This window comes from Rattus norvegicus, chromosome 6 (genome assembly GCF_036323735.1).
Source record: "Rattus norvegicus strain BN/NHsdMcwi chromosome 6, GRCr8, whole genome shotgun sequence".
Classification (NCBI taxonomy): domain Eukaryota; kingdom Metazoa; phylum Chordata; class Mammalia; order Rodentia; family Muridae; genus Rattus; species Rattus norvegicus.
Genome location: NC_086024.1, coordinates 132,880,735 through 132,896,106, shown reverse-complemented (window position 1 = coordinate 132,896,106; position 15,372 = coordinate 132,880,735). Strand labels below are relative to the sequence as shown.

Sequence of the window (15,372 nt, the reverse complement as noted above, 5' to 3'; positions counted from 1 at the left end):
CTGGGCGTCCAACTGACTGAGTTATCCCAGACCATCAGCCTCACAGGGCGCTTGGGACAGGCCCTGCAGAGGTCTCACAGGTTTCCGCTTGTGTCTTCCCTGCCTGACTTCTGGTCCTTGAGTCCTTCAAGCCTTCCACTGCAGCCTGGGCTGAGGATGGTCAGCCCACACCCCCATGCTGCTGGGGAGGAAGGCAGGGCTGTGGGGTAGACAGGCGGGGGCAGCAGAACGGGCTGGCAGGCAGTGAGACTTCTGCTGGCTTTTCTGAAGGGATAACAAAGCAGGGGCAGTGTGGTGAGGGTGGGTGGACTCTTTCCTGGGACGTGTTAAAAGTGGGGTTGCCTGGGCCCCATGATTGGCGACGGAGGAACTCCCCACAAGTGTCCACTTTGGGAGTGGAAAAGGAGGTGGGGGTGGAGGAGGGAGCACAGAGCCTAGGGTGTGGGCTTTTTTTTTTTTTCGGAGCTGGGGACCGAACCCAGGGCCTTGTGTTTGCTAGGCAAGCGCTCTACCACTGAGCTAAATCCCTACCCTGGGTGTGGGCTTTTTAATTTCCCCCTACTTTTGCTCCTCTGGAAGCCCTGAGCCCTTAGCCTATGGCATTGCACGTCGCTGGAATCCAGGGAGGGTCTTTCCACCTCAGCTGCTGTCTGCACATCAGTAACAAAGGCATGCCCAGACACACTCTCTACCCATCCACAAGGCTCTCCCACCTCCTCGAAGATGACTGTCTCCCCACTACATAGTAGAGAGGGGGCTCCTGAACTTTGGGCCCTGAGGAGGCTGTCTCTGGCTGTGGGATATCTATGCCAACTACTCTTGGACCCGAAACATCTTGGAATCCAATCGGAAGGAATCACCCCCGGGGGTTGTAGACCATCACCCTCCTGGAAACCAGACTTCGAGAACCACATGGAGGGAGTGCTAGGCTAGAGTGGGGTTGTGCCCCTTGGGTGAGTTCCTGGTGGCTAATGCCTCTTCTTCCCTTCCTCTTTTCAGATCCCTCATCTACCTACATCAGGCCGTTGGAGACCAAGGTGAAGCTGTTGGATGGTGACAAACTCCCCCCACAGGTAAGTGGATCACCAGGGTATTGGCTGTAGGGGTAATGGCCATCCCATCTCCAGTTTCTCTGTGCCTCCCATAGCTTCCTCCCTAGCCCCTCCTAGAAAGCCTTGTCACAGTCCCACTCCTCGCTCTAATCCAGGCTCCTGGGTGGCTAGGGCTTGCCCACATGGCTAACTGCTGCTCGCCCAGTGTCTGTAAGCTCGGTATGGCTGGCACTGAGCCCAATGGCAGCGGCGGCGACAGGCGAATGGAGGTAGACTCCCACGGGACCCCTAACCCTGCCTGCCAGTTCCTCACTAGGTCTACCTTCCTAGCTTCCTGGCCTAACCCTGCTCATATGCATAGTTGGGGTTGTGGGTCCACGCAGGGAGAGCAGCCTCAGGATGTCAGCTGAGGGACTTGGTCAGGGCGGCTGGTGGAGAGGAGGTGTCTACTGGAAGGGAGTGGAGCCTCTCGTGGACCATGACTGGACACGGAGGAGAAACCAGCAAACACCTCTGCAGTTGCTGGGGACGTCAGAGGGCCTGGTGACGAGAGGCTGTGGCATTCTCTGATTTAGACAAGTCCCTCCAGCCTACCCGCTCCTGGACTCACCCCTGGCTTCATCTTTTTTTTTCTTTTTTCTTTTTTTCGGAGCTGGGGACCGAACCCAGGGCCTTGCGCTTGCTAGGCAAGCGCTCTACCACTGAGCTAAATCCCCAACCCGCCCTGGCTTCATCTTAACCTCTCCCTCCTCTGTTATACCTGCTGGTATGACGTAAGTGGCTGTCCCCAGATGAGACAGCCTTGGAAACTGCTCCGATGCCTGGCCCTGTTGCCATGTGCCCTGCTGGGCTCGATGCCTACACAGGAAGACCATGACTCCTCTATCCACAGGTGGCTGTTGGGAGGCTCACATCCCAGTGGTGAATTTAGTCCACTGTGTCGCCTCCATAGGCCTCCCTGCTGAGGCTGGTGTCTTGCCTGGTGGAGCAGGATGGGAGCCTGACTGCACACAGTTGCTATGGGACCGCGTGGGGCGGTAGCAGTGGTGGTGGGGATTGGGGGGCAGTGGTGCCAGCAGTATTGTGGAGCCCGGGGCAGCACCTGCTCTGGAGAAGGTCCACACCCACCTGGAGGGAAGGGAGTTGTTTGTGCCAGCGCCCACTCCCGCTTGACGGGCCGCTGCTTGTTGAGTGAAGGATGGCATCCCATGCCAGGGCCCCAACTCTGGCCCTATGGTTTCCGGGCAGTGTTGGCCTCGGTATGACCTTTGTTCCTGTGGAGGGGCAGATGAGGAGTCCCCTTTCAAGGTCAGGATGCTGTTCCCACCGTCCTTTGCACAGGAAGTGTGTTCTACCGCCTAAACAAAGAGCAGCCCGTGTCCTCCCCCCCCCCCATTTTCACAGGGATTGGGGTTGTGCTTGATATTTTGTCTCTGCTCCCGGGGCCACTTTGTCCCATTGGGAACCTGTACCCTGTTTCAAGTGTTGGACCAGGCTGTGGACTTGTACAACAGGTAGATATGAAAGCCATGCTGTAGCAGTCCTTCTGCCCTTCCCTACCCCCTCCCTGGGGCAGCCACAGTCCCACATGGAAGCCCTCCCTACCCATGGCTGTGTCCCCTTGCCTTATGTCCCCAGTGCAGGAGGCCTGAGCAGTGGCCAGCTCTGTCCTGGCCCCACCCCTCCAGGGATTAGCTCCTACGTTCGGGGCCTCCTCCGTGCACACCGTTAGGTGTGTCTCCACTTACTCCAAGCTTTCTTGGCCCCGAGCTGTCTGTCTTGTTCCTTCCTGCAGATTCCCGTCCCTCCTCCCCGCCTGACTGCCAACCGCCTGAGGAAGGGCTCTCAGAGCCCCAGTGGCTTCATCCCTGCCTCTGTCCCCAGCCATAGCTGAGTTGTGCGTGAGCTTGGGAAACCCCCAGCTCTCCCCACCCAGTCTCCTAGGCCCAGAAAGGGAGGCTGACTCTCACCCAGGCTCAGGAAGGTCTGGCTGCTCCGAGGGAGCAAGAGGACCATCAATCTGTACAGGCCCCCATGCTGTGGCTGCCTGCTGGACAGCCTTTGGGCATCTTGAGGGAGGAGTTGATGGTGGTAGGACAGCCTCCGCCCTCACTCCTCAGCCACGGGGCCCTGGTGTGTGGAATTTCATGATTCTGTCATGAAATCATATCCAAACAGAAACCCCCCAGCTCCTCGCAAAGCCGAGAAATTGCCCACTGGCGAAAAGCAGGCATGAGGAATGTTCGTAATATTGTAAGGTGATGTGTCCTTGGGGTTCAAGTGGGAGGCCAGAGAGTCTCCCCTGATCCTAACCCCCACTCCCCTCCCCCACAGCCTCTATTTGACTCCGAAACAGCTTTAATTAAAAATGTGCCAGGGTGCTCACAGGCTAAATTACTGTAGCATGGTTCATATTTTCTCTCTCGTGCCGGCTTTAAAATCTCATCAACACAGCTGCTTCCTCCAGGATGATTCATCCCAGGACTCCGTGCCCATTATTTTTCCCCCACAGCTTCTCCGTGCCCAGCCAGGACCGGGGTAGGGGCAGCTGTAATTGACGCTGGGACCCTCCAGTTAGCCACCCGCGGAGCTGATAAATGAGACCTCCAGAACCACCTCAAAGCCAGCCTCACAAAAGAGCAAGCAGCCCTGGTGTTCTCTCACCCAGGCCCAGAGGACACACTGTGGCCGCAGCTGCAGGCTGGGGGTCTGGAGGGAGGCCGTGGGCCAGCCCTCCTCAATCCCAAAACCTTCATGCTCTCCCCCCCCCACACCGGACCAGGTACCACGGGGTTGCTGAATGTAGCCCGTGATGATGTCTGTACCAGACCCAGGTAGAGAAAAGGCCTGGATGGGGGAGAGCTTCCTGGCAGGGATGCTCCGTTAGTCAGCTCGGGCTGCTCTGGTTTGCTGGGGAAGCCGAGAATGCACAGTCACACTCACTCTGCCCAAGAAGCTGGAAGAAGAATTCAGGGTGTTAACAGGGTTGGTTTATCCCCAGGCCTTACTCCTGGCTTGCTGATGGCAACTGGCCCCCCGAGTCCCTCATACTTTGCCGTCTTTGACCTAATTGGTCTCTTTGAGGAGGGCAGCAGGCACCCTGATGACCTTACTTTTACTTGCTCACCTCTTTGAGGACCCTGTCTCCAAGGGGATCTCATTCCTAAGGTTCGGACTCGGTGTGGGGAGGAGGGCATTGGGACTTAACCACATGATGGGGGCAGTGTGGCACCAGCCTCGCACGAACCATCAGAAAGTGAGTTTGAGCCCTGGATGGATCTGAGTTCAGGCCATTTTCTGTCCCACTGTTACCTGTAGCTTCAGGCGAAATTAACTCCCTGTCTTTCGTGCCTTGGTTTCCTCTGAGTATGTCAGGGATGGAGACGATGGTGACAGCCAGCATAGGTCTGGTGTGGCCCTGGGAGCACTCCTGCGGGCAGTCCTTGTCTGTCTGCGGTTTCCTGATCACAAGGGCCTCTGACTGTGCGTCTTGGCAGATAACCTCTACCTGTCCCAGCACGAGGTGCTCCGTGTTGTCCCGTGTCTGAATTTGGAATAGGCCTTTTAGGAACCATTCACCACCACCCAAAACCCTGTTGACACCCCATTTCTGTTCCCCACATTCCTGAGCCCGAGGAAGGTAGGGCTGCCCATTCCCCTGTCTCTCTAAGGTTTCCCCGCCTCCTCATGGCGTTAGTTCAGCTGCGTGGTGTCTGCCATGGTGCACGACGCCTGAAACAACTCAGGGTGCTCCTGTTCTGCCCGTGTGATGTGGGCTGGCACCTTGACCCCAGCCTGGGCACGACAGTGCCACGGCTCTGGAAGACCTGAAATGCCATCTTAGCAAGGACCTGAGTCTGTCTGCCTCCTACCGGGGACCCTGTTGTCCACCCTCAGCAGAAGGGCAGGAGGACATCCAGGTGACCCGAGCAGTGAAGACTCAGGGAGCGCCTACCAGGAGTCAGATGCAGAGCAGAACCTAGAGACGGCTCACTAGCGCCACCTGTCTGCCGGGGGACACCGGGCAGCTGGTGTAACCTCTCTGGGTCCTGGTTTCCTTATCAAGGCCACTAATGTACCTGCTTTATCTGTCACTCAGACAGTTAAAGGGCCATTGTGGATAACACTGAGATGTGGGCCAGCTGGTAGTGAGGGCCATGTCGGGAGCCCCTGCCTGACCGCAGGCTATGTATACCAAGCAGAGGCCCAGGGGGTTGTTCAGTTTAGACTTACCCATCTACAGTAGGGCTTTCATACTGTAAGCCTGCATTCCCCACTCCCTGATATCTTCCTGCCTGGCCCATCTATCTCTCTTTCATCTCAGTCAACTGAACAGGACCCGAAAGGGTGCGGTTATCCCTATGGTCTCGGGGATCTGGCTGTCCCGTGGTTGAGCCACTCCATCGCAGGCCTCTGGTCCAGTGGTCCCTCCAGCAGGGTTGACAAGTGGGGCAGGGGAGGCGGTGCCAGCTGGGCCGGAAGTGACCTTATTACCTCATCTGAATACTAATGAAAAGAAGCCTCAGGGCCTCCAGCCAAAGCGGCTGTCCCTTTGTTCCTAATGGCCTGAAAATGAGTTAAGATTAAAGAGAAAGCAAGCAGACCCAGTTGGCATCACCGGGTAGCCTCTCAGAGCTGGCTGAGGCCTTGGGGGTACCCCTAGGCCCTTCAGGAGGCTGCATTCCCTAGAAGGGTATCTGGGCTTGTCTCAAACACTGGATGGCTTTTTAGGGTCCTCTTTTCCTAGCCCCGGGTAAACCGCCCTGGCTCACCTGAGATCCCTTGGCTTTGTCCAGTCCATGCCAGATGGCATAGGCTGGCAGGGTGATGCTGTTTTCTCTCCTTCCAGCTGCCCCGCCCCTACGGCCTCCAGAGAAGCCGGCTCCAGGTAGAGCTGCTGGGGAAGGGGTTGGGGGGTGGGGCTTGCAGTGGCCCTGAGGGGCAGGAGGAGGGCTGCTAAGTGCTGTGTGGCGGGGTGTGTCTGCAGTGTCTCCTCTCCACTTTCCTTCCTGGGAGCTGACCACTTCCAGAATGCACTAGTCCTGCCTGTGGATTCCTTTTGGGACCTGCTCCCTTTAAGCCGAAGGTGCTGGCTGCTTCACAGTGTAACAGCAAATCCAGTCAGTCTACAGTGGTATCCCTTGACTGGGCCTTTCTTGCGGGTCTATCGCAGGACTCCCCGAGGGGGGAGCCCATGTGTGTCAGTGGGAATACCACATAACCTTCTTCCAACAACCACCCCACCCCAGCTCTGCAGCAGGACCCTTGCAGTGCAGGGCCGGGCGATGCTACAGCAGTGCTACAGAGGTGGGGGCAAAGGCTTGCACAGCCGTGGCTCCCAGGAGGCAAAGGTCTGGGTCACGTGACCAAATCTCAGCCCAAGGGTCCACACTGTTGAACGTTTAGAAGCTTCCTTGGCTTGCACTCACTACACAGTTGTAATAACCAATGACGTCTTAGACATCTCCCGATGTCCCCAGGGGCAGAGTAATTCCAGCCGAGCGAGAACCACTGAGGAATAGCGACAGGACTGTGTGCCAGGCCCTGGGCTGCCTGCCCGTGCCAGCAGGACCATTACAAAGCGCTCAGGTCCTATGTCAGCTGACAGCTGCAGTGACCTCCAAATCCTCCTGCTCTGCTCCACGTGGTCTAAATGGACCAGTCGGTGCAGCGCATGGCCCGGACTGTCCATAGACACCTGCAGAGGCCACTCCTCTCTGGAGACTTCTGCCCCTTCCTCTGCCTGTGAGCTTGGCCTCTGGGATACTCCTGGTAGGCCAGCTTCCTAGAGGCCTGTATTCTGCCTGCTCTGCAGTCCTCCCTCTGCTTCCAGCCTGGCCAGTGAACTGGTGAGCTGTTTGTTTCTGGGTGGAGCAATGCTTTCTGGCCACTGAGTAACCTGGCCAGACCATTAATCACACTTGGGTGAGCAATCCCACAGCCCTTCCCCCTTAAGGCCAAAGATGACAGAGGAAGGTCCTTAGACCCCGGGAGGCAGCCCCATGGGTAGAAACAGGAAAGGTAGAAAGTACAGCCTGGAGGCCCCGGGGTGGATCTCACCTCAGGCGCCCTCACATTTCTGCATATCCACAGTGGGGCTGGGGGACAGTGACAATGCCTGCAAGCAGTGGGGTTCCCCAGACCCGCAGGATAGAAGCTTGCTACAGTAAAGTGAGCAGGTTTCACAGGAGCTCTGGGGTCCCCTGCCATGCTTCACTGCATGGTACCATAGGAGCACAAGTTTGTACTGTGTGCTCAGTGTCCTGGGGGCTGCCAGGGAAGGGAGAGTTGGCAGGACACCCCACACCCTATGAAAAGCCCACCTTCCCACACTAGTAGCAGCAGCATCCAGGAGCAAGTCCACCTCTGGGCCCTTGGTGGTCCTGTAGTTCTTTTCCTGGTTAATCCTGGATCAGCATGGGGCTCTGATGGGCCCCTTCAGACGGGCTGCTTTCCACCCCAGGCCTAGTGGCCTTGTACTCAGTGTGTTCTCTGCGAGCGACTCGTGAACACACGGGAGCTGCCCACGGATGGCACATTTTAGGGAATGAAATTCTCCTGGAGCAGGGAGACAGACTCGAGGCACGCTCCCTCAGGAACAGCTCAGGAAGGGGTTCCTGGCACAGCCTCTTGACCATCTACCTTCCCTAGCAAGGAGTCTCAGGTGGGTGGGCCGTGGGCACTGAAGGGCAGCCTCCTTCAGTACCCGCCCCCTGACAGTGCTTGCCTGGGTTTCTCCAGCATGAGGCTCCCCCTCCCTGTAGGCTCCTCGTGGCAGAAGTTCCTGGAAGTCGGAAGGCAGCGGAGTCTGGCAGTATCAGAGGGGTAGCCAAAGGTCACATACCAAGGCTGTACTAGGCACTAAGCGGGTGGCGTCAGGTGCTGGCCTTGGGTAGAAGCCTGAACTGCCCTTGACTCTGAGGTCTCAGGGCAAGTGACCCAAAGCTTCCTGTGTCTCCTCACTCCCAGTTCAGAATCCTCACGCTGCCCTTCAGAAGCCTTAGGAGTGGGCAAAAAAAAGTGTGCCCTTGTATGCTCAGACAAGAGAGAGGAATGCAGGGTTAGCTACTGCAATTGTGGGGACATGGAAGTCTTGTCCCAGCCCGGAGCAGACTTGAGGGAGACCCAACCTCCCCCTAGGATGTTGGGGCAGGTGGACTTCCTGTAAGACCTTTTGCCCTACCATCACAAATGCCCTGCCCTTCAAGGGGTCTGCAGTTCCTGCCTCTGGAATTCTGTTCCGCCCAGGGCTCTAGGCGGCAACTAGCCGTCTCTTTAATCTAGCTTTAAGTGTGGCCCTGGTCACTCTTCATTTTGTGTGTCACTAGTCGCACTGCCCCTTAATGAGAGATCACGTGTGTTTTCCCCCTGCCCACCCCTGAGGCTTGCTAATAAAGTCCTGTGCACACGCAAACATGTACAGCTGCTCACCCAAAGTAGGGGTGAGGAGTTGCTTGATGCTCATTGGAAACCCCCACCCCACCCAAGGAAATTACCGAGGGCTTATCTCTGTGGAGGTGTGCGGGTGGGAGGGGATGTGGCCTTAGAACCTACTACAGTGTTTTCAGTCCCAGCCTGTCTGATTGAGGGCCAGAGAAGCTGTGGGAAGGGAGGCCCAGCCCAAACATAATCCTGTGTGTGGGTGAGGACCAGACCAGACTGGACTGGACAGGACAGGACAGGTCAGGTCCTGCCTTCTTGGTCGTGGGCTGGCGGGAAACAGACCAGGCTACAATCTGTCGCCACTCCCGGTTCCGTGGCCAAATGGGATATCACTGTGCATTCTCTGCTGGGCTGGTAACCTGCCTCTGGTGTCTTAACTTTGTCCACCAGTCACAGCAAGGTGGCAGGGACATCTCCATGTCCCCACAGAAGAACAGCATTGGTAGGCAAGGTCCCATGAGGGTTGATACATGTATTTATGTGAGGACATTAAGGGTTCATTAGAACTTAGAAGGTGCTCTCTGCTGAGAAGTGTTTGGTGGTGGTGGAGAGCTGACTGTGATTTAGTTTAGGGTTTTTGAGTGGAGCTCGGATAACCCCTTGGGGAAACACGGCGAATATGGAAAGGGTCACTCATGGTGGAGTTAAGGAGTCCCGGACAGTCGGGGACAGTCTCTATCCCTCAGATCTGGTCATAGGGCACTCCACTAGATCTGGTCTTGTGTCAGGGAGGATTGATTTCTCTGTGGCCTTTAAAGCCTCTCAGAGGCCTGCACAAGTCCCGCGGTCAGGCTACCACAGTCCCACTCTATGGCTAAGGCCCTTTATGAGATCTCTTGGGTGATCTCTTTGCAGGTAATGCTGGCTAGGGCCAGGCCTAGTGTTAAGAGTCATGCGGAGTTAGATCAGGCTTCTGGGTTCCCACATGGGTGAGGAAACAGCCCCACCCCTCAGTACCTGCTCCCTGGCCTTTGAACACACTTAGCCCAGCAGACCCCTGTGTACCCCGTTGCCCTGTTGGCAGACTTCTTCTCTGGCTGGACTCTGGCCTCTCCAGGCTGGGGGTGGTATAGTGTTGTGAAGTAACCATCCCAACTTTTTGTCTGGTGGCCGGGACACCTCTGTCTTCTGTCTGAGCTTTCACTGTCTCTACCTGCAGGTGGCTAAGGCTTGCAGATGGTGGGAAGTCTGAGGAATGGGGGGGCAGGCGACTGGCAGGAGGCCAGCACTGGAATGTGGGGATCCCTTCCAGGCTGGATAGAGGAGCCGCCGGGTGGAGGCGGGTGGGAGGCCTCCGTAGGGCTGCTGCCCAGCTGCCTGCTCCCTGCCAGCCTGCCTGGCCTCTCTCCTTCCTGCTTTGTTCAGGGGAACTCAGCAGCCTGCTGATTTGTGGACATTCCTTTGCGGTTTTTATCTGCCTCATGGGTTCCTCCTTTCCTTTGAAGTCTTGGTGGCTTAGAGAGGAAGGCTGTCTTCTGTGGGGCTGGACCTGATAAATGGACAGCCTGGACCACGCCCTGTCCACCATACGGTTTCCCTGGCCCTTAGGGACTCTGGCTCCTGATCTTGGGTCACTAGCCTGGCTTACAGGGAATTTTTTTCCTTTTTCTCTCCTAAAGGAGCCACCCCAGGGCAGCATTATGTGTGTGTGCCCATCCTTCCTCCTTATTCTGGTTTGCACTGGTTCTTGTAGATTTGAACCGCCCAGGCCTGCTTTGCTGGGGGTGGGGGGTGGGGGTGGTTCAGGGTGGAGTTCTCTGTCTGATGGTAGAGGGAGCCTGTGAACTTCAGGAGCTCCTGGGAGGGCGAGCCTGAGCAGATAGGTCGCTGTGTAGAGGGTGACTTGCTTGTTAAGAACAGTGCCTGGCCTAGGGTGCAGGGTCAGCCATCCCTAGATCTGACCGTCTTCTTTTCCCTCCTAGCAGGCAGGCTCTGGAGAGTTCCGGACACTTCGGAAAGGCTTCTCCCCATACCATTCGGAATCCCAGCTTGCGTCCCTGCCGCCCTCCTACCAGGAAGTCCTACAGAACGTAAGTGTCTCCACCAAAGGTCCCCACTGTTCCTGGTCCAGAACCTTCAGAATCATTGCTCTGAGCTCCAGAAGAGACAGATAGAGGCAAGACAGGCTGGTTACAGCCCAGGGCATGCGGGCGGTGTGTGGTCAAAGACTTTGGGCTTTTACCTGAAGCCCCAGTTGTGTCTCGGGCAGCTGTGGGTAAAAAAGCCAATCATGGACTGCCAGCCCCGAGTGTCCTTCCTCACTCCACCCTCCTGGGACGGGGTCCTGGGCTTCTACATCCTTGGCACCCCATGGGGACCCAGTGAGGAGGTAAGAGGTGAAGCGTCGGGTAGGTGACATTGCTAGCCTTGTAGGACAGTGTGCGAAGGCCACGGCAGGGGGCTTCGAGGATGAGCACCCTGTTTGTGACTCTGTGGCCAAGGGAGGAAGCCACTGGCCTGAGATTTAGGCTCTGGAGCTGAGGGATGAAGCCTCGTAAGTTAATGGGGCCATGGACCACCACAGGCTTCCAGGGCCATCTGCCATGTGCTCACCTGGGCTCTGATCCACCTGGGATGGGAAGCAGGTGACTGCTTGGAGCCAGCTCTCAGGAAGTGACCGTCCATGCATGTGTGTCAGCCCAGTACAGAGAGGGGTGTGGGATGCTGTTCTCACCTGCCCCATGGGACGGTGACGGTAAACCCCCACTTGCTCAGCTTACAAGAACATCCCTGTGGGAGTCCCTGTGGCTGCTCACGCACTCCACACCTGTGTGCTAGGCTCCTCCAGTACTGGACTTCCTGGGAAATAGGTGGGGTCCCCCCACCCCATCCTCCACCTCACCGGCAAGGCTGCCCGTGGCCATTCTGTGGCCTTGGTGGGCCACAGTGCTGGCACAAGACGGCTCATGCTGCCACTGGCAACGGTCCTATGCTCCTTCTCTTGCGAAGCCTGGCTACCTCCTCCACCTGTTGACACTGTGCAAGCAGCCAAGCCCACTGACTGCAGATAATCCAAATATTTATCCAGGAGCCCCGTGACCAAATGATGCTCTAATTGCTTCGTGACGAAGGGCTCAGAGAGTTAAGCGATGCCACCCAGGGGCTGGCTCCTCAGGCTTCCCCACTCTCGGCCCTTCTGCTTTCTGCTCCCCTCCTCCATTCTGGTGGGGTAGAAGACTGGAAAGCAGCCTGCTGGGCATCGGGAACTGAAGGCTTTCAAATGCCGGCATCCGTGAAGTGATGGGTCACTGGCTCTGGTGATGGGTCAGCCTGCCAGGGGCCAGGCCACTTCCTATAGCCTCTAGGGGACACCCTCAGCCCCCAAGGCTTCAACAGTGCTGACAGAAGGCTAACGGGATGTGGGAATGTTCTGGAAATTTTCATGGTGGAGGCCATGGGAGAGAGGATCATGTGTCTCACCCAGTAAGAGAGGCTGCCGCTCTGCTCTGGGGAGGAGGAAATGAGCCTCCTGGGTTGCAGCAGATTGCAGGGCCCAAATGGGCCTGGAGGTCAGGGGTCAGTGTGGGCTTGTAGAGCAGGGCATACTTCAGTTCCGTGAGGGCTGTGAACTGAAGACCTGAGAATCACCTGTTTAGGATAGGGAGCCAAAGGGCAGAAGGCAGAGGGGGATGGTGGGCTGGGGCGAGGGGCGCTTTGGATGGAGTGCCCTCATGGATGCCAGCCATAGCAGTTACATAGGAGCCTACTGCAGGCAGGGATGAAGGCTCAAAGGTCAAGGCTGTTGGCCTGACTGGTCACCTTGACCCTCAGTGCTGTCAGTGCTTGGCCACTGTTTCCTCCATACTGGGGCCAGTCTCTTTAAGTACATGGGACAGCAAGGTGAAACATCAAAGGCCGCCAGATGTGTGTGTGTGTGTGTGTGTGTGTGTGTGTGTGTGTGTGTGTGTGTGTGTGTGTGTGTGTGGTGTGTGTGTGCCCCTCCGTTCCCTGCCGCCAGCCTCTGGAGGAGGTGCTTCCTAGCAATGGCCAATACCCTTTTCAGAGCCTCAACCTGCCCTCCCCCCCCACTTGATGTTTGGGGGGTGATTTGAGCCAGGCTGACTAGACTGCACAGCCATCCATCCATGTGCCTCCTGCCTCTTTCAATTGCGGCTGCTTTCTGGAAGGGCTCCTAGCAGTCACTCAGAAACCGGAACTGATGAGGAAGCAAGCCAGGCTCATCAGGGCGAACTGGGGATAGGGTCTTCCCTAGGACAGGGTGACAGGCATAGGGAGGGGTATGGGCTCCACAGGATGACATGTCAGGATCAGTCTTCACTCATTTGGCTGGCACCCTCTGCTGGCCGGTGGGGGAAGTGTGGCCGCTGCTCAAGTCCAGTCTGGCCTGGGCAGCAGCCCTAGGGGTAAGACATCCTCACTCACCGGCTGCCTTTCCCCATTTGGTTTCCCTATCTGCTAACCCGGCAGCCTGGGCTAGAGTTAGAGACACATTCTCCAGGCATTCCCCCTTGTTTCGCATGCTTCCTGTGATACGTGACACAGGAAGGGAGGAAACTGAGGCTCAGAATGGGCCAAGACATGAATCAAGTCCCAGTTAAAGGGACCATGCCCAACTCTGGCTTTCCTAGGTCCCAAGCCTTGTTGGGGCAGAGCCCCCCATGCCTGTGCTGGCACTGGTGCCATCAGCCTGTGAGGCCCTGGCGAGCATCGTTGCCAGGTGGCTCGAGAGAAATATGCTCAGTGGACAGGCTGTCAGTGGAAGGCCCTGGGCCTAAGGAAGACGATAAAAATCCCTACTGGGCTTGCGTGGTGGCCTAGCCCATTGGCCATGGCTGGACAGGATTCAGTCCTCTTGAGTCAGCTTCTCTGACTGCTGGCCGGAGTCTTCAGGGCCCAGGTCTTGCAGAGGGAGTAAGTAGTTCAGTCTTTAGGACGATCCTCAGGCACCAGGGTCCAGCCATCTAGTGCTCTGGCTGCAGAAGACTCCCCCTCCTACTTGTTCCCAGGGCACTTTCTGGTGTTTTCTTAATTGCCCTATGGTCCATAATTATAGCCCAAGGCAGAAGCCTCTGCCTTGCTTATGGCCACCAGGAGGGAGGGAAGCTGGAGGGAGGCTGGGTGAAGTGCTCTAACAGCTAAAATACTCAGCTTCAGATGGACTGGGTCCCCTCCCGGCCCAGCTGGGACTGTCTTCAACTCTTACCTGTGAACACGTGGCCGGTAGCTGACTCACCTTCCAGGTGGTCAGGACTGGGCCAAGGGGCAGGGAGCTTAGGATGGGTTGGGTGGACTTTGGACTCAGACGGCAGGGTTGAGCCTCTGCCCGCTGAGTGACATGAATCTCCCGCTCTCCCAAGATGCTCACGCTTCCTGTACAGAACAATACACACGGTCGGTCTTGTGTGCTCCCCACCCCCACCCCCCTCCTTTTGTTGTGCAAGCCACCACCATGTACTCTGCAGAAGAGGTGGCGTGACCAGGAAGCATGAGGAGCTGCCAAGCTGATATCGGCTCCGAGGCTCTCACCCTTGCCTCTTCTCCTCCAGCTCCCCACCTCTCACCCCATCTCCTCTTGCCTCGGTGTTGGCTCCAGGGAACTCAAGCTGGTGTTCATCCAGTGTGATGGGCATCGGGGACCCGGCCAGGGGCTCATCTATGCTGTTCTTTTCACAGGGTCCAGCCTGCCCTGTACCGGAGCTGCCCTCACCCCCTTCCACCGTCTACAGTTCAGCAGGACAGAAGCCTGAGGCTGTTGTGCATGCCATGAAGGTAAAATGTGCCAACACACAATGGGACCTTGGGCTCATGGCACCCCATTCCCCACAGGTGCCATGTCCAAGCTCGGGGCACTTGAGGCTGGGGGTGGGCAGGCGGGAGACTGTCCCTGTCGTGGCTGGAGCACCATGGGACTTGTGCTGGATGTAGTCTTGAGAGCGTCAGTTGTCTGCTGAGCTTGGGGTGTTGCTGCTGAGGAAACTGACCGGTATAGGAGGGCAAGTGTTCCCCTAAGGCCAAAGAGAGGCCCAGGTTGGGAGTGAGGCCGGAATGGAAGGTCCAGGTCATGCCTCTAGTTACAAGCATGCAGGTTTCACGACTGCCCAGGGCTCTGTTTTCCTTTGTCTGTAAGCCGTGGTCCTCACCCACCCTTGCGCTCGAGACTCAGTCACCGTGGGAGCTGGCAGTGACTGCCGTGTCTCATGTGGATGGGTACAGGCTGTCACATCCTTTGGTGGCTCTTGAAGCGAGCCCACCTGAAGCTCCTGCCCAACCTCCCTAGTTTCCTGAGTAGCCCTTCGCTGGCCTCCTCCTGACTCTTTTTTTCTTCAGGTTCTGGAAGTACATGAGAACCTTGACCGGCAGCTCCAAGACAGCTGTGAGGAGGACCTGAGCGAGAAGGAGAAGGCCATCGTTCGAGAGATGTGCAACGTGAGGCACTTTCTGGGCTGGGTCTGGGTCTGGGTCCGGGTCCGGGTCCGGGTCCGGGTCCGGGTCCGGGTCCGGGTCCGGGTCCGGGTCGTGGGTGTGTGGCCATCTGATTCTCATTCTCCTAGCTATAGCTTGGGGGAGGATTTGGAAGTCTTGGCTCATTATATCCACCATACCTTGCCCTTTGGCGAGGCCTCTGACCTCTCACCAGATCTGACCATTCCCAGGAGAGCCAGGCCTAGGACTCTGGACAGAGCCCGAGCTCTGGTTTCTTTGCTCACTGGTGCCCCCTGGTGGCCTCTGGCCATGCACGTGGAATAATCTCTCCCACCCACCCTTTGCCATCACCATTGGCCCCTCATAGAAGCCAACAGGGATCTGAACCTGGGGCCTAGGTTGGGCGCGATGCCCTGGGGTGCACCTCATGTTGTATCCAGAGTCTATGGACCCCACTGGACATCTTCAAGGACAGGCTCACACCTAGCAGTAG

General features: G+C 57.2%; 1 protein-coding gene and 1 long non-coding RNA gene across 6 annotated transcripts in view; one reads left to right on the top strand and one right to left on the bottom strand.

The window, feature by feature from the left end:
- The window catches only part of Ccdc85c (coiled-coil domain containing 85C), a 70,894-nt gene that overhangs the window by 52,638 nt on the left and 2,884 nt on the right, over positions 1 to 15,372 (top strand). Inside the window, exons 2-6 of one of the 4 annotated variants that reach the window (XM_039113371.2) lie at positions 1,000 to 1,073; positions 5,902 to 5,940; positions 10,421 to 10,525; positions 14,130 to 14,225; positions 14,784 to 14,882. In XM_039113371.2, coding sequence (XP_038969299.1) covers positions 1,000 to 1,073; positions 5,902 to 5,940; positions 10,421 to 10,525; positions 14,130 to 14,225; positions 14,784 to 14,882 — 413 coding nt within the window. Of the gene's footprint in view, positions 1 to 999; positions 1,074 to 5,901; positions 5,941 to 10,417; positions 10,526 to 14,129; positions 14,226 to 14,783; positions 14,883 to 15,372 lie in introns of all 4 variants that reach the window. The other 3 variants (XM_006240553.3, XM_039113373.2, XM_039113372.2) reach the window with 3 other exon arrangements.
- On the bottom strand, positions 3,393 to 5,895 carry LOC120103617 (uncharacterized). 2 transcript variants are annotated; one of them, XR_005506246.2, is made up of 3 exons: positions 5,286 to 5,895; positions 4,365 to 4,596; positions 3,393 to 4,008 (listed from the first exon to the last, which is right to left on the bottom strand). It is a non-coding gene; the product is annotated as an uncharacterized LOC120103617 (long non-coding RNA). The 2 variants fall into 2 exon arrangements; XR_010052358.1 differs by having other exon boundaries at positions 4,365 to 5,895.